Source organism: Chionomys nivalis, chromosome 22, assembly GCF_950005125.1.
Source record: "Chionomys nivalis chromosome 22, mChiNiv1.1, whole genome shotgun sequence".
NCBI lineage: Eukaryota > Metazoa > Chordata > Mammalia > Rodentia > Cricetidae > Chionomys > Chionomys nivalis.
The window spans coordinates 45,015,866-45,039,729 of record NC_080107.1 but is presented as its reverse complement, the minus strand read 5'-3'; the positions used below and the strand labels follow the sequence as shown (position 1 = coordinate 45,039,729).

The 23,864-nt window shown below is 50.1% G+C and overlaps 2 protein-coding genes across 3 annotated transcripts in view; one reads left to right on the top strand and one right to left on the bottom strand.

Moving 5' to 3' along the window:
- Positions 1-1,632: 1,632 nt before the first annotated feature.
- Tbc1d13 (TBC1 domain family member 13) lies at positions 1,633-19,240 on the bottom strand. Its single transcript, XM_057754497.1, has 12 exons — positions 19,105-19,240; positions 18,185-18,258; positions 16,206-16,246; positions 15,622-15,683; positions 15,436-15,535; positions 13,479-13,561; positions 11,258-11,417; positions 8,115-8,325; positions 7,526-7,689; positions 5,223-5,383; positions 4,964-5,021; positions 1,633-4,223 (listed from the first exon to the last, which is right to left on the bottom strand). The coding sequence occupies exons 1-12, from the start codon at positions 19,125-19,127 to the stop codon at positions 4,158-4,160; spliced, it is 1,203 nt and encodes a 400-aa protein (XP_057610480.1). The 5' UTR covers positions 19,128-19,240; the 3' UTR covers positions 1,633-4,157.
- Positions 19,241-19,331: 91 nt separating this feature from the next.
- Positions 19,332-23,864, top strand: part of Zer1 (zyg-11 related cell cycle regulator) — a 41,089-nt gene continuing 36,556 nt past the window's right edge. For both annotated transcript variants that reach the window (XM_057754494.1, XM_057754493.1), the window contains exon 1: positions 19,332-19,530. The gene's annotated coding sequence lies outside the window, so the exon portion shown is untranslated. The remainder of the gene's footprint in view (positions 19,531-23,864) is intronic.

Below are 23,864 nucleotides of genomic sequence, written 5' to 3'. Positions count from 1 at the left end.
GCTGTGATCACCACTAGCTGGTGTTTTAAAGTAAGGCCTCCAGCTTTGTCCTTTTTACTCAGTTATGTCAGGCACCTGGGATCTTTTATGGTTCCCTAACACATTTTCAGATTCTTTCCTTTTTCTGTGGGGAAAAAAAAAATATATATATATATATATATATGTATGTATATACATACATACATATATATATATATATATATATATATATAGTGTGTGTGTGTGTGTTAGAGTATTAGAGTGTGTTAGGACCCAGTCTCGGGCAAGCAGAGAGCATACACTGCCACTGAGCTATATCTCCATGTCATAGCAATTTTGTTTCAGGCAGGGCCTCAGTATGTAGCCCCAGGGAGACTGAAACCCACTACACAGATCAGGCTGGTCTCAAATTTGCCAGGAACCTCTTTGTGGAGTGCTGAGATCACAGGCATGTGCCACCACACTTGGCCATCCTGGAATTTTGATAGGGACTACATTTATTCATGGACCCCCAGTTCATTCACTATTAAATTGCAGTGAGCTGGAACCCTTCCTCCCATCCCATAATCCCCGAGGAGGCAGCCTATGCCACCTTCCTCCTACACTCCCAGTGCTGGACTTGTTTAGCTGAGAGCTGCTTAAGCTGGAGGGGAATTTTAATTTTCTCACCAGCTGGAGAAGGGTCATCCACTCAGCTATACATACTAGAACCTATGGTGTATTCTAGATACTGGGAATGGAGATAAATTCTTCCAACCTGGAACTGCAGAGCCTTGTTTCTTTGCACCTCCTTCAACTTTCCCAAGGCTTCACAATGTTCAGTATTCTTGGGGCTGTGGTTCTGGCTCAGGGGTTCAGTGCTTGCTTGATGTGTGTGAGGGCCTGGGCTCAATGACCAGCACAAAATTCCTAAGTAATTTCTGCTAGGTATTGCAAGCAGCATTTTATTATTTTCAGGATTTACAGTTAGCATATAGAACACTCCTGAAGCCGGGCGTGGTGGTGCACACCTTTAATCCCAGCATTCGGGAAGCAGAGGCAGGGGGAATCTCTGTTGAGTTTGAGGTCAGCCTGGTCTACAGAGTGAGTTCCAGGACTTACTCTGAGACAGAGAAACCCTGTCTCAAGGAAAAGGGAGGGAGGGAGGGAGGGAGGGAGGGAGGGAGGGAGGGAGGGAGGAAGACAAAAAAGAAAAGACCTGGCTTTTAGCCAGGTGTGTTGGCACATCTTTAATCCCAACACTCAGGAGGCAGAAGGTCCTGCCTCAGAGGCTAAGAGTATATGAACAGAGATTGAGGCTAGCCTGGACTACATAGCAAACTCTTACGTCTAAACTAAGTACCAACTAAAGTAGCTGCAGGTGAGGCAGCTCAGTGGGTGGAGGTGCTCGCCACCTGACTGCACTCCCTCCGGCAGGACCTCTCAACCTGCAGGACGCACACAGATAAATACAACTTGAAGCGAGTAACAAAGCGGTGGGTACTGGGTTAGCCCACCTGCCTCCTACTGGGCGAGGCAGCTGAACTGGAGGAGTCAGGCTTTCCTGGCAAGCAGTTCTTGGTCTTCCTTAGACCAGGATAAGGGACTTTGACTTTCTCCTCGCTCCAAAGTCTCAGGTCCAGCCATGGAAGCACCAATACATACACATGGTAAAGAGCACACGGTTTATTAAAGACAACTCATCAACAGCACTGATTCAGAGAACGGACGAGAACACAAAAGCCACTGCTGTCCGGTCCCCCGGGGTGACCTGCCAAGCTCCTGGGGCCACCCCACGTGGAAGCTGCTGAATTCAGACTCTGGTTCTCCCTTAAGAATCACCACAGGCAAGTCCTTTCCTCAGGCAGCACCCGACTGGGGGAGCCACTCTATCCAGACAGCCTCCGTGCCCTTGGCCTTCATCTCCAGGGTCAAGGAGTGGGCACAGGATGCAGGTCTCCCACAGAAACAAATCAGATACAGTGATTCCAGTAGCATGGTCCCAGGAAGAGAGGGAGGGAGGATTGGCAAGAGGGAATGAATGCAGTAGGTGTCCCAGGCAGTGTCTGCTGGCTTCCAGGCAATGAAGAGGTCAATGCTGGGGCTGAACTACCTGCTGACAAGCCCTACATTAAGGGGAGGCCAAGATGGTGGGAGTGTATGCCCTGTATCTCTGAGTACAGCAAATGCACCAGCTCGGGCCTCCCCTGTACTCAGTTCTAGTAGAGCTGGCAGCCTTCCCAGCCAGGAACGGGAGAGGGTGCCAGGGTTAATCTTGGGAAATTAAGACAATCCATGCCTCCAATTCTATCACCCCAGTCACTACCACCCGCCCACAGCCCAACTAACTTGCCAATCTGCAATAAATAGCCCATGTCTAAATAAATAGTTAAAAAAAAAAAATCACCCAGCTGGGCGATGGTGGCGCACGCCTTTAATCCCAGCACTCGGGAGGCAGAGGCAGGCGGATCTCTGTGAGTTCCAGACCAGCCTGGTCTACAGAGCTAGTTCCAGGACAGGCTCCAAAGCCACAGAGAAACCCTGTCTCGAAAAACAAAAACAAAAACAAAAAAATCACCCAAATATTGTATGTTGGGGGAGATGGTAGCAAAAAGGCAGACAGAGAGAGTCCCAGCAGCACCCAAGGAAGTTTACTAGAGCAGCGGCTTGGGAAGGCAGGGAGCCCTGCAACTGGTCTCAGGAGGCTTCGGGTGGCAGCTGCTGGAGCCTAGTTCCTGCTGGCCAGTCTGAGAGGGTGAGGACCCCCCTCCCTTGCTGTCGACCTGCCTTCAGGACTCAAACCACCTGGCCTCCACAGAAAAGGAGGGAGGGGCAAGGTTAGGAAAAGTCTACTTGCTGAACAGGGTGCAGCTCAGGCACTGTGTCCCCAAAGCCAGGAGACAGCCCAAGCACCTCTGCAGCCCCTGCAGGAGCACAGCTACAGATGTAGCTCTCCTGGCACTGAGAAGCTCCAGGCCCTCGAGTTTAGCCAACGCTGGCCACAGAGAGGCATCCTTTGGTCCCTTGCCCTTGATGAGACTTACCCTGGCAGGAACATGGAAGCCAAGGGATGCCAGCTCTGCTGAGATGCTCAGATTCCAGCTCCCAGGCACAGCCCAGCGGGATGTCCTTGGTCTCTGAGATGATGAGTCTCCAGGGAGGCCCTTACAAGACTCCTCCTCCCTCCTTTCTCCACAGTTGGGCAAACAACGGGCAAGAGGCCCCAAGTGTCGCAGGCCACCATGCCAGCAGCACTTGGCTTCCTCAAGCAGAGCAGGCCCTCTGAAGAACCACTGTGATTCCCTCTCTGGTGAGGGGACCTTGAACCTTGGGTTGGGGATGGGAACAGGGTGCATAAGCCAAGGATGGCCTACAGGGGTCTTACTAAGCCACACTCCTCATTCTGACTGCTGGCCTCAGGAAGCAGAGAGGAGAGAGGAAGAGGTTTGGGGTAAGGTGCTCCAGGCGAAGGGTAGAGAGACATGGAGAGGAAGGAATGGCAGGAGCCACACACACCTCTGGCAGAAGAAGAAGGAGACAGCAGAGGTAGAGACACAGAAGAGAGGAAGCAGGACCTCAGAGGGATTCCAACATGCCTACTCCACTTCCAGGGCATGTGTGAACACACATGTACATACACACACTGGAGCAGAGACACCTGGGTGACACCCCGACCATGAGCAAATGCACCAGACAGGGGAGACAAAAGGTGAACCTGGAACTGGCAGTCTCTCAGCTCTTCTGGGGTCCCTTCCCCAAGTGGCTTGAGCACCAATGCTCAGAAATGGTTTCTGGCCCATTAGCCAATTACCTCCCCTGACCAGGACCCAGGGGAAGATGAGAGCACAAAGGGTAAGGAGCTACTGGGCAGAGGCATGGCAGGACCCTTGCCAGCCGCCTGTGCCTCAAATGGCCCCAGTCCCAGGAACCCCATTCAGGAGCTCCCGCGCTGCTCAGCCGTCTGGGTGGAGGCCTCAGGACTCAAGTGCAGGGAGGGCAGCAGGGCCAAGCACTGGGAAGGAGCACAGCACAGTGTGCTCCAGGAGTAGCCTGGACCGCGGGAGCCAGGTTGGGAAGCCTGGAGCTGGCCAGGTCTGTGGCTTGTCCTCACTGCTTTCCCACTGACTCCTCTGTGTCCCACAAACCAGATGTAGGGTGCAGGTGGCTGCTCTTCCAACCCTGGGCCTCTTGCCACCAGGTTACTTCGAGTCTTGGAGCTCCTTGGCTTTCTGTAGGATCTGGCAGACGTCTGTGCTGGGGTAATCCTGGACACCAAGGAAATCACATGTGTTCTTGGAGCAGCGCCCACTGCCTTTCCACACAGCTCTGTCACCATGGCATGGCACCAGCAGCAGGGACCTGGTATACCAGACACTCCAAGTATCCCGCCCCAAACACTGCATGTCACTAAGGTCCAAAGGGTCTCACAGCCCGTCTTAGGACCATAGTGCCCGTGGCCTCAGCCCTCCCAGCTCCGGCCGTGGAATCTGGAGGCACACCCATGAAAAACCTGGAACTAGCTCTGCTGGTATAGCCCTAAGTCTTCCAGTCCCCCGAGGAACCCCGAGAAGGGGTGCTGTGATTACATCCATCTCACAGACCTGGCTAGTGAGGTTAATGAAAACAAACCCAAAGCCAGGTGTTGGTAGACACTGAGGCCCGGAGAATGTCACTTGGCTCAAGTTACATGAGGAAAAGAACAGAACATACATGAACCTCAGGACGGCTGACAGACCCACGCGACACATAACTCCCTACCAGAGCAAAAGCAGCAACATTCACTGCCTTGATCTTGTGGCCCAGAGTCCTGGAGGGCCAAGGATAACACTCAAGGTCTGTGAAGACCAGGATTCAACTCAGATTCAAACCCAGAGTCTGCACCCTGACCCCACAGCATGTGCTCCTGTTTCTGGTGCCAGTCTGCAACAGTGGCTGGTGCAGGGTGAAGTGTCTGCCCTGCTGCTGAGACCAACTGGCCTTCCCTCCAGTGCCCAGTGCCCATTACCTGCAGAAGCCGCATGTTGACGGTGAAATCCCCCTCCAGCAACTGCTCCCGGATCAGTCTGCAGAGAAACAAGCAGCCTTAGCGCTGGAACCTGGATGTTCCAGGAGCAGGCCTGCAGGCAGGCTCTCCGCTGATTCCTCCACCCTCAGCAAGGCCCGCTTGGAGGTCAGTTCCAGAGGCTTGCTCTGGCCGCCTTCCAGGACTGCCCCCTCCCACCCCAGCTTTCTTTATGGACAGGGCAAATCATGGCCCCACTTACATGAGCATGGCACAGCAGACCAGGAGGAGGAAGTCAAAGCGGTTGTCATCGGCAAAGAGTGAGTCCCAGATCCGGATGACATCAGGCAGCAAGAACTCCTGAGACAGCAGGAGTGTCAGCCAGCGGAAGGCAAAGAACTGGGGCTTGATATTCTGCTCTTGCTGGGGAGACAGCAGGGAATGAGTGTCAGCGGCAGAAAGAAAATGTAGCCTAGAAGCAAACCATGCTCAGGCCTCAAAGGGGCCACTAAGAGGGCAGCCGCTGCTGCAGTCCAATCAATGTTAATTTTGATTTCTTCAAGGCACACTAGAAGCCCTGGATTTTACATCAGCCCTTCAGACTTGAAGATGGCTCAGCACATGAACTTCCCTGTCTGGAGACGTGTACAAGGACCAGCCCCGGGCACGGCACCTGTGCTCAGCTTACGAACCCATGAACAACCCCACAGGCAGGAATCCCCAGGAAATGAACACTTTGGGGAGTCACAGAGGCTATTAACAGAAAGAATATGCATCACTAAGTAAAAACAGCATTCCGTATTCATTTAAAATTGGATGCTTTAAGCTAGGAATGGTGGTGGTGCACACCTTTAATCCCACACTGGGAAGGCAGAGGCAGGCAGATCTCTTGAGTTCAAGGCCAGCCTGGTCTACAGAGTGAGTTCCAGGAGAGCCAGGAAAAAACAGGTCTAAAACAAACAAACAAAAAAACAAAAACAAAAAAATGAAAATAAAGTAAGAATAAATGTGTCTGTATATTTTTTTTTTCCCACAAAACATTTTAAAAACTTGTTTCTGGGTCTGGAGAGATGGCTCAGTGGTTAAGAGCACTGTCTGCTCTTCCAGAGGTCCTGAGTTCAATTCCCAGCAACCACATGGTGGCTCCAAATCATCTGTAATGAGATCTGGAGTCCTCCTCTGGCGTATGGGTATTAATGGAGGCAGAAAGTTGTATACATAACAAATAAATAAATCTTTAAAAAAAAAAAAAAAAAACTTGTTTCTGAGACAGAGTCTCACCATATATCCTATATAACCCTGGTTGGTCTTGAACTATTACATCAGGATAGCTTCAAACTCACAGAAATCTGCCTGCTTCTGCCTCCTGAGTGCTGGGAATAAAGGCCACACAGTTTCTTTCTTTTTTTTTTAATAGCCCAGGTTAGAGTCAAAGTCACCATGAAGCCAAGTATAACTTTAAACCCTCATACCCTGGCCTTTACCTCCTGAGAGCCGAGGTTGCAGTGGCTACGACACAGAGAATGGATCCCAGATGGAGTCCAGGCCTTCACACGTGTTAGGCAAACCTTCTATCAACTGAGCCACGTCCCCATCCCACAGCACTCGCAATTTATATAGAAACATGTATCTTCTCTTCTCTATCTACCTATCATATATATATATATATATATATATATATATATATATATATATATATTTTTTTTTTTTTTTTTTTTTTTTTTTGGTTTTTTTCGAGACAGGGTTTCCCTGTGGTTTTGGAGCCTGTCCTGGAACTAGCTCTTGTAGACCAGGCTGGTCTCGAACTCACAGAGATCCGCCTGCCTCTGCCTCCCAAGTGTATCATCTATATTTTTGAGGCTGGGTTTCTCTATGTAGCTCTGGCTGTGCTGGAACTTGCTTTGTAGACCAGGCTGGACTTGAACTCACAGAGATTCACCTGCCTCTGCTTCTCAAGTGCTGGGATTAAAGGTGTGCACCACCACCGTCCAGCCCCTTAATTTATTCTTAAAATAGGTTTTCATGTAAACTGACCTTAAACTCACTATGTAGGCCAGACTGGCTTGAATATCCTCTTAGGATGCACTTCCTTGTCTAGCTTAAACTGAACTATTTTATGAAATACACACTGATGGCTTTACAATAAGCTGAAATTGCATTTTTAATGTATCTGCTGGAGGGAAGTACATAGAGTTAAAGAATAGCTTGTGAGAGTCAGTTCTCTTCTCTACCATGTGGGTCGGGGCTGAACGAGGTAAGGTGGCCGGGCTTGGTGTTAAACACTTTCACCTGCCATCTACTAGCAGCATTATTCTCTCTCTCTCTCTCGCTCTCTCTCTCTCTCTCTCTCTCTCTCTCCCTCCCTCCCTCCCTCCCTCTCTCTCTCTCTTTCTCTCTCTGTCTCTCTCTGTATTTTGAGACAGACCAGGCTACCAGGCTAGCCTCAAACAAGGAGAGCCTTCTGCCTTTGCTTCCCATGTGTTGGTGGGCCAGCATTCTGAGCTGCTCAACTGCAGCCACTTTCAGCCCCCAGACTCAGGCAGTAGCTGTGAGCCTGGTCCTCACCAGTTTCAGGTAGAGTTCTACATCCTTATCCTTCAAGGTGGAATACACCTTTTCCATCTTGTAGGTGATGCCGCACTGGGAGTCATCCAGGCTCTTGATGAAGTTGTCCCGGATCTCAGCCATGAGGTTGGTGAAGCAGAAAAAGGTGTCAGCTTCAGCGTGCTCTGGGACAGAGAATGAGGTGTGGGTGGACGCAGGGAGTGAGGTGTTCTTGAGTCCCACCTCACCCACAGGACATATGCCCCATTTCAATGTGTCACCTAATACCCCTGCAGAGGCTGGAATGGGTCCCCCACCTTGGCCCCGTCTACCCCTCACTTCTACCTCATCTTCTAGACACACAGCCCGCTCAGCAGCTTTCGTGCCCTATGCTAATGGGTCTCATCTCTCAGCTGGCCATGAACATCTATCCCACAGAAAGTTCCAAGGGTCAATAGATCAGTGAAGAGCAGTATTCTACGAGGCAGAGCTAGACAGCACCTGCTCTGACATGGCCACAGACATCTGAAATAGATGAGGCTCCGGAGCCCCATTCTCTTTCTCTAGGGAGCCAGCAATGGGAGGCTCGGGCAGCCAAGAGCCTGTCTACCTTTCCACTCGCTGTTCGGGTCAGTGGCAAAAGTGTAGTACAGGGGACCCACGATCTCATTCATGCCCTGCACGTAAGCGATGCCAGGGTTGAGCTTGGCATAGATGAACAGGATCCGCTCCACCACCTCCCAGTGGGCTTCACAGCCATTGGGTAGAACCTCATACTCATTCAGGGCTGGTGGTGCATTGTTCTTGTGCGGGGAGCTCATCTGGGGAGAAGATGAGAACCTGTTAGCAGGTCAAATGTTCCCATGAAGCCCAACATGCCTTAACATCCTAGTTTATGACCAAGACATGATATGGAGGAACATGTCAGACGAGGAAGAGGAGGTGGATGCTGTAGGAAGACACTGAGTGACAACCAGGTTAAAAAAGAGGTCACACTTCCTTTAGTCCTAGCACTTGAGAGGCAGAGGCAGGCAGATCTCTGTGAGGTTGAGGCCAGCCAAGGTTACATAGTGAGACCCTGTCTTAAAAAAAAAAAAAAGAAGAAGCCAGGTGGTGACGGCGCATGCGTTTAATCCCAGCACTTGGGAGGCAGAGACAGGCGGATCTCTGTGAGTTCAAGACCAGCCTGATCTACAGAGCGAGTTCCAGGACAGGCTCTAAAGCTACAGAGAAACCGTGTCTTGAAAAATAAACAACAACAAAACAAAACCAAACAAACAAAAAAATCAAAACCAATGAAACAAAAGAGGTAGATTCTGTGGTAAGGACCTGATGGGGAAAGGAAGAAGGGCCCTCCTGCACAGTAAGAAGTCCTGATGGTGACGGGCAGCTCACAGGTGCACTCACGTGAAGAACAGATCTAGCAACACGCATAAAAATGTGTGCATTTGTAAGTACACGCACTTCAACTGAAAATAAAGACTTGGCTGCGGGTGATGATGTAGGCTGTAAATACCAGCACTTAGAGGTAGAATCGGGAGGATCAGGAGTTCAATACCAGCCTCAGCTACATATAGAGTTCTCGGCTGACCTGGACTACATAAAACCAGTTCAAAACAAGAAAAGGTGTCCACAATATCAGCTGCTCTGCAGAACCTCAGGAAATTTAGGGGATTTGGGTGCCTGGGCTCTGCCCTCAGCCTGCTCCAGCAGTGGCTGCAGAGCTGGGGGACTTGTAGAAGAGACCCCCATGCAAGCCGTGCGGTGGTGGCGCACGCCTTTAATCCCAGCACTCGGGAGGCAGAGGCAGGCAGATCTCTGTGAGTTCGAGACCAGCCTGGTCTACAAGAGCTAGTTCCAGGACAGGCTCCAAAAACTACAGAGAAACCCTGTCTCGAAAAACCAAAAAAAAAAAAAAAAAAAAAAAAAGAAGAGACCCCAATGGATTACACAAGACTTTCTTTTCTTAGGAGTCCAGGTAGCCCAGGGTATTTCCACATACCTTTCACACACGTGCACCCCAGGAGCAGACCACACTCCTCCAGTCTGCTCTCAAAGCCATTCTCTTTCACAACAGAGCTTCATGTATTCAGACTGAACTCCAAACATATCATACAGCTCAGGATGGCCCTGAGCTGGTCCTCACCAGATAGCTGAGGATGGCCCTAAGCTGGTCCTCACCAGATAGCCTAGGATGGCCCTGAGCTGGTCCTCACCAGATAGCCGAGGATGGCCCTGAGCTGGTCCTCACCAGATAGCCAAGGATGGCCCTGAGCTGGTCCTCACCAGATAGCCGAGGATGGCCCTGAGCTGGTCCTCACCAGATAGCCAAGGATGGCCCTGAGCTGGTCCTCACCAGATAGCCGAGGATGGCCCTGAGCTGGTCCTCACCAGATAGCCTACGATGGCCCTGAGCTGGTCCTCACCAGATAGCCTAGGATGGCCCTGAGCTGGTCCTCACCAGATAGCCTAGGATGGCCCTGAGCTGGTCCTCATCAGATAGCTGAGGATGGCCCTGAGTTGATCCTCCTGCCTCAGATTACAGGCTTTGAGCCACAGTACCACCTTTGAACAGTTCAAGATGAGGAAATAGGCTCACGTAGACTTGAACCTGGACTGACTAGCCCAGAGGCTGTGCGCCAAGTGGCTGCAGCAGGCTTTCTCCCATGATAGCCCAGTGCCTCTAGCTTTCCAAGAACCTGCCTTCCATGACCTCATTTCCTTCTGGCTGTTCCACAGCCAGGTAGGGCAGGAGTGATCATGTCCAGATATGGAGGAGGAAAAGCCCAGAAACAGCAGCTCGGTATCCCTTGCCCAGACTCACACAGAAGACAAAGACTGACTTGACTGAGCCACCCTACCACAGGTCCAGAATCCTGGGGATGAAGCTTCAGTTGGATCCTGGGCTGTCAGGATCAGATCCAAAGGTAAAACGGGTAGAGCTTGACCCTCCCGTGCAACACTACAGTCAAAGGGTTAGCACTGTTGGGCCTTCAAGGCTATCAGCATCCATGCCAAGAGGGGTGCACAAAAACCAAGCCACGGTTCCCTCACTACCACGCCTGGGCTATTCACAACTTTGGTGGACCCTACCCTCGTGGCAGGTACACGAGACCAGGAGTGACTGCATCTGCCTGACTGCCCATCAACAACTCAGGGAGAAGAGTTGTGTGATCCTCCACTCCCTGCTGGGGAGGCTGCAGAGGAGGGCTCTCCGGCTGGTGAAAGCCCAAGACAAGTAGGAACAAGTAACCACTACAACTCCCAAAGCAGTGGGTCTAAATGGAGATATAAGGTCATACACCTTTTGGGGGGCATAGCAGCTGCCACAGTGGCAAGGTCTGCTATTTTTTCTGGAGCTCGAAAACCCTTAGAGTTTACCCTCTTCTATGTGTTCCAGATCTAACCAAACAGCAAATTCTGACCTTGGCAAATGCAGCCATCTGTTTTGATAGCCCAAGGACACCTGAACGAAAAGTTGCTGCCTGCTCAGAATCCTCCAAGAGCCCACCAGCAGTCTGCACAAGGGCCCTGTCGGACCTCCCCGCACCAGCTCTTACAGGACCCGCTGGCACCTCCCCTCTGCTATCTCGCTGCTCCTAGCCATAGGGACCCTCATTTTTTTCCCATGATACAAATGGCAAATGGAGCTTTCAGTGCGGCTCTAGGTCTAGGAACACACACACAGGCAGACAAACACTCAGATAAAATAAACAAGTCTTAAAAAGAAAAAGATCCCAGGCTAGCTCTTACATTTGTGACCCCGCTCCGGTTCCGGGCCACTGTCTGAGATTTCAGTGTTGTCTGCTCCACCCGTTTCCGAAGGGTCTCGAACTCATTCTGCGGGTCCAGGATGAGGAGGCAGGGGTATTCGGTCGCTCGCTGGAAGAAGGATATATCTGGGCACAGCCTCCTGTTGGAATGGAAAGAACGCTGTCACTCAGGGTGGCAGCCCTGGGTATCCTTACAAGTGGTTAATTTTATTTATCTTACAGTGCTGGGGTCTAACCGAGGTCCACGCTAGACAAGTGCCCTACACCTGAGCTACTCTTCAACTGTTTGCTTGTTTGTAATCATAACATTTCAGCTGGGAATGGTGGCTCACCCTGTAATCAACTACTTGGAGTTCAAGGCCAGCTTCAGCTACAAAGTGAGCACCTGAGCAGCCTTGACCAGTGCAAAACTTTGTATCAAAAACTAAAATATTTAACCCCCAAAATACAGTTTTTATAAAGGCAGTAGAAATTACAAATACATGCTCATTTCATAAGTGTTTATGAAGAGGAACATGTGTACATTTTTTATATTTAATTTTTTTTTTGTTTTTCAAGACAGGGTTTTTCTGTAGCTTTGGAGCCTGTCCTGGAACTAGCTATGGTAGACTCAGAGATCCGCCTGCCCCTGCCTCTGCCTCCCAAGTGCTGCACCACCACCTGCACCACCATCGCCCAGCTCATGTGTGCATTTTTTAAGTGTCTTTAGGTCACACTCGACAGAGACAGGTGGATCTCTGTGAGTTCAAGGCCAGCCTGGTCTACAGAGTGAAATCCAGGCAGCTAGAATGGTTTCAGAAGAAAACCTGTCTCGAAAAAACAAAAAAAAAAAAACCAAAAAACAAAACAAAAACCAAAAACGCTAATTCTCGTAAACCACAAACATGTTTCCATGACAAAAGCACTTGTCTACTTGTCTAGGAACTATGGATCTAGCTTAGTGATAGAGTATGTGCCTAGTAAGCACTATGTATACATGTATATAAAAGTACATCTGATATTCATAAGGAGTCAAGTCCTGAGCTCACTCCCCAACAGAACATTATATATATTTACACGCATCTGTCTGCAGATGCATGGATGTGCACAAGGATTAACATGGTCATTTACCACAGGAAAGAACACCCTTTGCTGACATGAAGGGATATGCAAGGAACGGCGCGCAGGACCATCTGGAGCACGACATGTATACGTCTCAGACCGCCTAGACACAGCACACTGCGTACTGGCCCTCGGCAAACACTGACACCCTACTGCCAACACCAGTGGGAGAGAGAGCCTGAGCCCCTAATCCCTCCCCGAAACTACTACAGGATGACACTCTCGACCTAAACCTGGTTAGGACAGCATCTCACAGGTAGTGCTGTTCCAATGCCAGTTTGAGAAGAAAGGCACCAAGGGTCTGGTGTACCACCCCATTCAGGCATCCAGAGGAGTCTGGAGAGGGGTCTGGGCAGAGCCACAGCACTTGGGGAGGAAGAGGATCTTCCTACAGACTTTAGCCCAAGCAAGCCTCAGGGCATTCCTGCACTGGTTCCTGAGGCTAGGAAGATTTCCCACACAGCCCCACGCCTCCCATCCTCCCCTCGCCTGGCAGCTCATGCTGAGTCACCGCCCATAAGGCCCCTCTTCCCTCAGCACCAGCTTTTCCTCCCTCACGGCGCTCACAACTTCTGCAATCGCATACATTTTGACAGGTTGAGCATCTGTATCTGTCTCCTCAGGGAAACCTCCAGCCCTCCTCACATGGGTGCAACTGGCCTGTGCTGTTGCCGGCAGTACTGGCCCCAGGATTCCTTGGGAATGCCACTGAGTAGCTCTGCATGAGTTTCCTGTCTAAACGAGGAGTGGGTGTCAGAGAGGACACAGTCAGGCTGCTCCAAGTGAGAGGGTTCAGCTCCCAGGGTCCTTCTCCAAAGGCAACTGATCATTTCAAAAGCCTCTGTAGTAGGCTGAAGCCAGCACAACAATCCAGATTCCATGTGAAGACCCACGCTGCACATGCCCTCAATCTGAGCCATCTCACTTCTACTTCTACAGAAGTCGAGTTCAGAGAGCCTGAGTCGCTTGCCCAGGATCAAACAGCCAAGTGGTGAAGCTGTCCTGAAGCCAGCCAGCCAGCCAGCCAGCCAAGCTCCAGTGCCCTCTGGTACCCGACTGTGAGGGCCCCCGGTAGAAAAAAGCCCCTGTGGGCTTCTTACCGGACATCTTTGTCAATCTGCAGTAGCACCTCGTTGTCCTTAAAATACGTGTTCCACCTGCTATCAGGGTTCGGGTTGAGGGGCTGTGAAGAGAGAAGCAGATGCTATGTGCAGGGACCAGCCAGGGCTGCAACTCAGCAGCCTCACACCCAATGCCCACAGACCTAGCTCTGGCCTACAGACAGGCTCAGTCCACCCAGCAAGCGCAGGCTTGCCCAGGCTTCCCAAGGCTTCCCAGGCTCTGCAGAGGCACTCCACACCACAGTCTGCTCTGAGCACATCCTGTATGGCAGGCAGTGTTCTCGGCAGTGCCCCAGACAAAGTGTGCGCACAGCAGTCACTGAGCACCGTGGAAAGGGCAGACGAAGAATGTCATCTCATTATCTACCAGGGCTTTCTTTGAGCAGTCAACTCCTGTCTGGGAGGATGGGTCTGAGGCCAGCCCGGCTACACTTCCTGCCCTGTCAAGTATACATGAAGAAGCTCAGGACAGGAGATAAAAACGGGATTTTTCGCCGGGCGATGGTGGCGCACGCCTTTAATCCCAGCACTCGGGAGGCAGAGGCAGGCGGATCTCTGTGAGTTCGAGACCAGCCTGGTCTACAGAGCTAGTTCCAGGACAGGCTCCAAAGCCACAGAGAAACCCTGTCTCGAAAAACCCCAAAAAAAAAACAAAAAAAAAAACAAAAAAAAAAAAACGGGATTTTTCTCCAGGTCTCAGACAGGCACTTGCTTCAGCCTAACTTCGGCCCAGCTTTCCTCAACTATACAATCCTGCTACCTCCTTCAAGGACCCAGGGTGAGGAGAGGCGTGTAGTTCAGTGGCAGAGTGATTGCTTACCACAGTTGAGACCCTCTGCTCAACCTCCAAGCCCGTAAGAAGGCAAACAAATGAACATTTAGCCAGGGATAAATCCCAGATCTTAGGAAAGCTGAAGCAGGAGTCCAAGTTTGAGGCAAGCTTCAGCTACATAGCAAGGTCCTACCTCAAAAAAATAAATAAATACACCAAAAAATCTACTCTGGGTCTGCAAACTGGCTTAGTGTGTACAGGTGCTTGCCGCATGAGCTTGAAGACCTAAGTTCAGTCCCCAAAATACACAGGAACGGCAGAAACTGACTCTAAACTATCCTCTTCCCTCTGCGCCTTGACACAACCCTCACCGGCATCCATACACATACCAATAAGACATACTAAGAATGAATTTTAGGGCTGGAGAGATGGCTCAGCGGTTAAGAACATGGACTGTTCTTCCGGAGGTCCTGAGTTCAAGTCCCAGCAACCACATGGTGGCTCACAACCATCTGTAATGAGATCTGGTGCTCTCTTCTGGGGTGCAGGTATGCACACATAATAAACAAACAAACAAACAACAACAAAAAAAAGAATGAATTTTAAATGTTAAGTTCAGGGTCACTCTTGGCTATAAATTGAGTTCCAGGCCAGCCTGAAATACACAAGACTGTCTTTTTTAAGGACAGGGTTTCTCTGTGTAGTCCTGGCTGTCCTGGAACTCACTTTGTAGACCAGCCTGGCCTCAAACTCAAGAGATTTGCCTGCCTCTGCTGGGATTAAAGATGTGTGCCACTGGCACCCAGATCAATCTTTTATTAAAATAATAATAATAATAATAATAATAATAATAATAATAATAATAATAATAACGCACTGGGGTGAGGGTTCCAGAGGCCATGACCAAAGAGCTCCTGGAGCAGGGTGACTCTCACAGCACCCTCAGGACAATGGCCATCACTTATGTTCCCAACTAGGCGTAGGGCTGCTGTGGTTACCATGTGCCTAGAAACAGCGGGGAGACCCTGCTGTGTCCAAGGAGCGGGCGACCCAATGAAGCGGGAAGACCTGCCAGGACTGTCCTTCAGCAAGGGGTCCGCGCTTGGGCCCAAGCCTCTGCCCTCTCTCTGTGCACCCTCAGCCCTAGAAGCCAACCTTACTTACATGATCTTCAAAGGTCACGTCCTCCCTGGATACACCCATGTTGGCCTTGGCGATGCCAGGCTGGATGATCATTTCCCTCAGGAACTGAGAATAGAGCCCTCTGCCGGAGAGGAGAGCAGAGAGAATGATGAGTCCAGAGACGCACCCCCAGGAAGCAGACAGGTTGTAGGAGTGCACAGGTCTCACCTCTGCTTGGCCAGGATGGAAGTCCATGAGGCTCTCTCCAAAGGGAGGTAGTTCAGGAGGATCTGCACAGAGAACAGCACAGCTCTGGCGACATCCCTCTGCCCATCCCAGACAGCAGTGGAGGCATGCAGGCCTCAGAAGAAAGGCTTCATGAGACCCTCAACAGGCGAGGTGGCTGCGACCCAGGAGCTCGGGTCTGAAGAGTGGCCCCCCTTCTCCTAGCCCTAGCTGGTCCCTCCCTCTGTTTTCCACACAGACTCTTCTAAATGAGAAGAGAAAGTGGTGGCATCGAAGGGCTGGGAACCAGGAACAGACGCTGTGGCTTCAGGGAAACTAGCCTTGTCCCAATCAGCATCCCTTCCAATGCACATATGCACCAGGAAGTGGAACTCTTCGCTGGCATTATGAATTGGTCCATCCCCAAATGAATCCTGGAGAGGATGCCAAGAGAACACAGCACCCCTCAACTTCCAGAAACCCTTCCTCAGACAAGCAAGGAAAGGAGCAGAGAAGAGGGGCTGGGGAGGACCATGCAAGACCCAGGAGACCTCAAAACCAAGAAGCCCCACCCCAGGCACACCCACCTTCCAGCAGAGGCACCGCAGTCCGCCCTCACAGGGAATGCCTGTGGACACAGCAGGCAAAGGTCACCCCAAGCCAGAGTTTCAGAACCCCCCAGCCCTACACCTTGAGCCAGTTGGCAGGAAGTGGAGTGAGCAGGAAGCACTTCGGGGACCACTCTTCACCAAAGAAACGTCTAAGCAGGATGCTAACTAATTTCTGTCTACAGTTCTGTCCCCCAGCCCAGAACCTCATCTATCTGAATGTTCTCTGAACCTTCTCGTCTTTGATTTTTCTTCTTCAAGGAGGCCATCATCAACCACCAAGTCTTAGTCAAAGCCCAGTTCTTACTCAGGGAGAGGGAGCAGAGTTTCATGCAGCCCAGGCTGGCCTCCAATTTACTATGGAGCCATGGAGGAGCTTCTGTTCCTCTTGTCTCCATCCTCTAAGTAGCAGAATTACAGGTGTGTTTGGCCACCATGTCTAGTTTATGGGTGCTAAGAATCAAAAGCGGGCGGGGCTCTGTTCATGCTAGGCAGATACTCTATGAACCAAACAATATGCCCAGCCTCAGATAGGGTCTCACTACATAGCTCTGGCTGCGTGGAAACTCACTATGTAGAAGGCTGTTTTTTTGTTTTCTTTTGTTTTGTTTTCAAGACAGGGTTTCTCTGTGTAGCTTTGGAGCTTTGGAGCCTGTCCTGTAACTCTGTAGACCAGGCTGGCCTCAAACTCACAGAGATCCGCCTGCCTCTGCCTCCTGTTCTGGCATTAAAATTGTGAACCACTGCCGGGCGTGGTGGCGCACGCCTTTAATCCCAGCACTCGGGAGGCAGAGGCAGGCGGATCTCTGTGAGTTCGAGACCAGCCTGGTCTACAGAGCTAGTTCCAGGACAGGCTTCAAAGCCACAGAGAAACCCTGTCTCGAAAAACCAAAAAAAAAAAAAAAAAAATTGTGAACCACTATGCTGGGCATCGGTGTCTCTGCTTATGAACAATGGCTCTATGGCTCTCTATGACACCCATCACAACTGGAAACATACGAAACCTTGAGTATGAATGCAATGTGTGTAGCGTCTATGAATGGAGAGGCGCAGACAGACAGGAAGCACGTTTGTCTGTTGACACACCTAGGCCTAGCGCAGGACACAGGTCACAAACGGCATCCACATTTGTGAAATGCAAACCAAGCTGTCAGGTTACAAGCCCTGTGCCAGATAGCCGTGACTTCACTTAATTCCCACTTTAGTTCCAGTCAGTAGGAAGATTAGCTCCCGCAGCCTCGCTCACAGATAGAGAAACTCATCTGTAAACAGAGTGGCCAAGGTGTATTGAGCAGCCCCAGCTTGGCATAAGCACCACAGACTGCTCCAGAAAAGAAAAGGCAACTTCTGCAGTGCTGCCCCAATCTCCCAGGAACAGTTCTGATGAGGGTTTCCCTGGCACCGTGACCTCAGAATCTACGTGACCAGGCAACTTCAACTCCTTCCTGGCAGTTATCGGCAGAGCAGTGCCACAAAGAGCTATACAAACACCTTGGGGTGTTTTTACAGACAGAGTAAAATCCCAGTTATCTCTGTGCTGGAACATTGACCATGTGAGGAAGGGCAAAGTCAAATGGGGCTGATGTTCAGCTCCTTAGAGTTGGTGTTCTAAGGCTTGAGTTTTAGCATTAACCAAAGGTCACTCTCAGCTCTGCTTCAAAGCCAGGTAGAGGAATCAGGAACCACCCTGCAACTTCTGGAACTCAGGAAACTAGTTGAGAAATGACAAACGTTTCGCCTAGGCTCAAAAGGTCACCCCTATTTCAATCTGCAGGCTACATCAGGGAGTCTGGGGAATCAGATGCGTCCTATCTATGGCCAAAGGGTGGTTACCACTCCTACGACATCCAGGCAGCTCTATGAAATCAGTCTCTCTCTCTGGGTATCGTCTTGATGCTCTCCCCTTCATCTTGGCCATAACGCATTCCAAGGAAACGGCGAGGAAAATTGTGCCTTACCACTAAAGCTGAGTTCTCGAAGCTTCTCCAGCACAATGGAAGGCTCCTTCAGGACATCCTGGAAATCGGCAATCCTTCAAGGGCAGCAAAGGAAACCCCAAGGTAACAAACAGGCAGCTCACACATCCCTTACCCCAAGCTTAGGGAGGTGGACAATCCTCTAACATTTGCAAAGTCAACAAAGAGCAAAAGGTGTTCTAGTCAAAAAGGTATGAAACCTTAACATTAAGCACTTTCTACTGTTGGTGAGCTGGCATTTCCTAGGCACTTGCTGTGGCCAAGCCCAGTCCACATCACAGCACTACCTGAATTCACACAACCAAGCTTCGCAACCAGGAGTAATTTGATCTACAGACAGGGGCCCTGAACAGTTTCTCCACCATTCCCACAGCTCTCTTGGCTGGGAAAGGGGGAGGGGGCACAGACTTCTTGGGCCTGTCCTCAGGCAAGGACAAAAGACTAAAACTTAGTCCTGGAGTGAGCAAAATTTAGCCGACGCTGCAAGATGTAGCCTTGCGGTGTGTGTGTGTGTGGGGGGGAGACACGATTAAGAGGCTAGACTAGGGACCCCGGGTTCTCTCCAGTGTTTCCCATAAGCAAGGAGCACAGGGACAGGAGTATTTGGGGAAGAGGATCCTGGAGCCAGGAAGTGGGGAGGGTAATATAGGTCTGGACGAGGAAGACACTAGAGAATGGGGTTCCAGAGTGAGAGAGAGAAAAAGGTGACACCAACGTTAGAGAAGCATCTCTGCTTCTCTTCACTGCCACACAGGCAATGATGCTGAGAAGTGGGCACAGAGGACCCTCCGCCGGCGGTGGGGGCTATTCTTGGCCGCACATGCGCTGAGAGGCTCGGTCAGGGAGAAGGCGCGGCCCGGCCGGAGCGGTCTAGACACAGTCCTGCCCTCGGGTCTCCTTACCGGCTCTTGTGCAGACTCGACATGATGTTGACTTCCGGACCCCCGGGCTGCTTCTGTAGCCCCAGCTGCCGCCACTGGCCCCCCTCCCCCTCCGGGGACCCGGGGAGCTCCGCAAAAGTCTCCGGCGGGAAGCAAAATCCGAGAGTGTGCACGTTCCGCAGGAGCCGGACCGCGCTGGTTCCGCCCCGGGATCACGTGACGCGGGACTTCTTTAAGGTCAGGCAAACCCCTGCGCCGTGCGCCAGGGCAGCCCGTGAGCTCCTGGCTGCGAATCCCTCTGCCTCAGTGCCTCAGCTACCCGATACTCTTGTCAATCTCCCTCGCTCCCCGCCATTACCGCGGCCCAGATGTTTGGTGAACTGGATCCAGTCCCCGGGTGTGGTCTTGTTCAATACTGAGTCCTTATGGAAATGACCGTGTGGCTCAGTAAGTACCGCTTGGAGTACAGCTCGTTGTTTCCTTGCCTTTGGGAGTTTATAAACTGTAGAATTTCTGTAATTTCACAATTCCAAAGCAATAGAAAAGAAAAAACAGGAGCTGAGGGTGTAGTTCAGTTGGTAGAGCGCTTGCCTAGCGTGCCTGCGTTTCTGATCCAGCAGCACTTGTTGGATATGGGGGCGGGGGATGCATGCTTTGGCCCAGCTTTTGAGACGTAGAGACAGGAAGATCAGACGTTCAAGGTCATCCTCTGCTAAAGTGAATTCGCACTTATTTCAGGGGATAACGCGCTTGTATGCGATCGATATACGCGAGCGTGAGCACTGGAGTTTGGATTCACAGAACTCACCTAAGAGTTGACAGGAAGGGCGGGGATGGTGACAGGAAAACTGGCTTCCTAGACTGCCCACAAAGAATAAAATAGACAATCAAGGAAGACAACTGACCATCAGGGATCCCCAACACACACACACACACACACACACATACATGCTCCCACGCATATTTGCACACACATGCACACAATTTTTTTAAGAATGTAGATGGGTGCTTTGTCTGCATTTATGTCTATGTCTATGTAGCTCTACCTACCTGGAGGGCAGAAGTGGGTGTTGGATCCCCTGGACCCAGAGCTGTAGACAGTTGTGAACCATCATGTGGGTGCTGGGAACTGAACTAGGACCTCTGTAAGGTCAGCCAGTGCTAGTGCTCTTACCTGCTGAGCTATCTCTCCAGTCCACATACAATATTTTTTAGTAAAGAGAGCGAGGTGTGGTGGTGCACACCTTTAATCCCAACACTCCAGAGGCAGAGGCAGGTGGATCTCAGGGAGTTCAAAGCCAGCCTGGTCTACAAACCTGAGTTCTAGGACAGCCAGGACTACACAAAGAAATCCTGCCTCAAAAAACAAAAAAAGAAAGAGAAAATTAAGAGAGAGAGCTCAAACTAAAGGCGGCTGAAATGGTTAAACTCTCAGAGCCTGCCCCTCGCGACTCCCTTCCACCAGCAAGGCCACACCTCCTAAGCCTCCCCAAACAGCACCATGGACTGAAACCAAGTTTTCAAATACACGAGCCTTTGGGAGATATTCTCTTTTAAATCACCACGATCACTATTTGTCTTACTGCCTTGAGATGCTGCCTCCCTTAACAAGAACCCTGCTGTTTCGCCCAGGCAGACAATGAACACTCAGGGTCCACCTGTGTCTGCAGTGCTGCAGTTGCAGGCCCATGCAACCATGCATGGCTTTGTGGATGGGTGGTGGGTGTTTGAACACCAGTTGTCATGCCCATAGAGCAAGTGTCCTTCCTGACTGAGCCACGTCTCCAGACCTGCATTCATTTCTTTTTGTCAATGAGATAAAAATACCTGACACAGACAACCTTTGTTTATTTCAGCTCAGGGAGTCAGAGGGTTCGGTCCGGTCCAGCATGGCAAGGAGCTCAGAGCAGGGAGGAAGCAGGTGGGATGATGGGGCTCAGGTAGCTTCCTCCGTTTCCCCTTTGTTCTGAGTGTCCAGCTCATGGGATGCCGCTGCCCAGAGTCAGGGTGGGTATTCCTCTTGTCATTTAGCCAATTCTGGAAGCATCTTCACAGACGCACCCAGAAATATGTCTTAGAAATGCTTATGAGCTGCGTTTTTAATATTTTTTTATTTTTACTTAGGAGTGTGTGTGTGCGCGCGCACCTGTATAAATGTATACCACAGGTTTGCAGGTTCCTGCAGAGGCCAGAAGATGGTGTGGGATCCCCTGGAACTGGAGTTTCAGATGTTGTGAGCTGCCCAACATGGGGTTCTGAGAATCAAAATGGGAACCTCTGCTACAGCAAGTGCTTTTAACCACTGAACCATCTCTCTACACTGCCTTGGAGTTTCTTAATCTAATCAATTAGTTCATCAAAGTTAAGCAACCCAAGATCACCCTTTGTTAATTTGACACCCAAACATATCACCTTTATTTTACTTTATTATTGCTTTCATGTATATCTGTACATCATGTGCATAGCTAGTGCTTGCAGAAGCCAGAAGCGGACACTGGGTCCCTGCAGCTGGAGTTACAGGTGGTTGTGAGCCGCTGTAGGAGCTGAGAACTAGACCCTAGTTCTAAGAGTAGCCAGTGCTCGTAACTACTGAGCCATCCCTCCAGCCCCCAAGCAGAACACTTCAAATCATTTCTGTAACATGCAGAAACAAATATTTAAAGGATGCAAACTTTTTCTCAAGGCTTTTAAATTTTTTTTATTTATTTATTTATTATGTATACAATATTCTGTCTGTGTGTATGCCTACTGGCCAGAAGAGGGCACCAGACCTCATTACAGATGGTTGTGAGCCACCATGTGGTTGCTGGGAATTGAACTCAGGACCTTTGGTAGAGCAGGCAATGCTCTTAACCTCTGAGCCATCTCTCCAGCCCCAAGGCTTTTAAATTTTATAAATGTGTTTTGCCTGTGTATGTGCACCACATGCAGAACCTGCAGAGGCCAGAAGAGGGCATCAGATCCCTGGAACTGGAATTACAGATGATCTGAGTCATCATGTGGGTGTTGGGAACTGAATGCCCATCCTCTGTAAGAGCAACCAGAGCTTTTATCCTCTGAGCTCTCTCCCCACTCTCACCCCCACAAAGATTTATTTTCTGAGAATGAATGGCTAGTAAAGTTGACTCTTAGAGGCATTTAACTGATAATTAATGTTGCCAATCTTTGACTATATTTAAAGAGTTTCATTGAGATAAATTCATATAGTATAAGAATTCCCTCCTTTAAACTGTATGACTCCAGTTGGACAGTGTTAGCATACGCCTTTAATCCCAGCTCTCAGGAGGCAGAGGCAGGCAGATCTCTGTGAGTTTGAGGCCAGCCTGGTCTATAGAGTGAGTTTCAGAATAGCCAGGGCTTTGCAGAGAAATCCTGTATCAAAAAATCAAAAAGAAAAAAAAAAAAGATTTGTATGAATCTGGGGCTGCAGAGATGGCTCAGGAGTTAACAATACTTTCTGTTCCTCTAGAGGACCTGAGTTTGGATGGCTCCAGCACCCAATTGGGCAGTTCACAATTGCTTGTAACTAGGGGATCTGGTGCCCTGTTCTGGTACTGGAGGGCAAGGGCACATAGATACACACACACACACACACACACAAATAAAAAAAAGAAAAATAAAATTTTCAAGTGTACTAAAAATTATTTGGGTAGTGTAATAGGCATGGGGGTCCTGTACTCATAGATAAATACAGGAACCAGGAATATTAAACACACAGGGTTGTCTCTTCAAAGGGAAGGGGGATGTATAAGCTGTTTTTCACTCAGAAACCTGGGAAGGGGGGCTGGAGAGATGGCTCAGAGGTTAAGAGCACTGACTGCTCTTTCAGAGGTTCTGAGTTCAATTCCCAGCAACCACATGGTGGCTTACAGCTATCTATAATGAGACCTGGCACCACCTTCTGGCTTGCAGGCACACATGGAAGGAATGCTATACACATAATAATAAATAAATATTTTAAAAAAAAGAGGGCCGGGCGGTGGCACATGCCTTTAATCCCAGCACTTGGGAGGCAGAGGCAGGCGGATCTCTGTGAGTTCGAGACCAGCCTGGTCTACAAGAGCTAGTTCCAGGACAGGCTCCAAAACCACAGAGAAACCCTGTCTCGGGGGAAAAAAAAAAAAGAAACCTGGGAAGGGGCTGGGTGGTAGTGGTGGCACAGGCCTTTAATTCCAGCACTGGGGAGGTAGAGGCAGGCAGGTCTCTGAGTTTGAGGCCAGAGGCCAGCCTGGTCTATAAGAGCTACTTCCAGGACAGGCTCCAAAGCTAGAGAGAAACACTATCTTGAAAAGCTGAAGAAAAAAAATTAATTAATTAAAACACAAAACAAAAACCCAGAAGGCTGGGAGCAGATGTACTTTTATAGGCTGATGACCTTTGCACTGTCTGTGTGGCTGAAACCACACCGGCTCCTTCCCCAGACCCTTTCTCTGAGCTTGTTTTCTCTGTCGTCTATAGACTTTAACTTTATGGAAGATGTGCCTTCTGCTTTACCAAGAGTTTGGGTGTAGTCCTGTCTTAAGCTTGTACACATGGGATTGAGTTAATTATTACCAGGAAACATTTTACCAAATTGTGCTGTGACTGAATATACCTAAGATAAGCTACTCGAGGTCAGACGCTTGAAGTCTGAACAAGCACTGCTACTGAGTCCTGTTGAACCAAACTGCCTTCTTGTCTCCCTGGGACGTTACTTGGCTGGCCATGGTGTCAGAGAGCCCAGCAGGGTAGATTGTATTCAAACTGTAGCCAAATTCGTGTAACCTAAACTTTCCATCTGA

What these genes read in the sequence shown, in the direction of transcription:
- Tbc1d13 (XM_057754497.1), bottom strand. Translation starts at nt 19,127, where the DNA reads ATGTCGAGTCTGCACAAGAGCCG. An exon ending in TCCATCCTGGCCAAGCAGAG is followed by an intron (nt 15,536 to 15,621) that starts GTGAGACCTGTG and finishes CCTCTCCGGCAG; the next exon opens with AGGGCTCTATTCTCAGTTCC. An exon ending in ACGTGACCTTTGAAGATCAT is followed by an intron (nt 13,562 to 15,435) that starts GTAAGTAAGGTT and finishes CTCTCTTCACAG; the next exon opens with CCCCTCAACCCGAACCCTGA.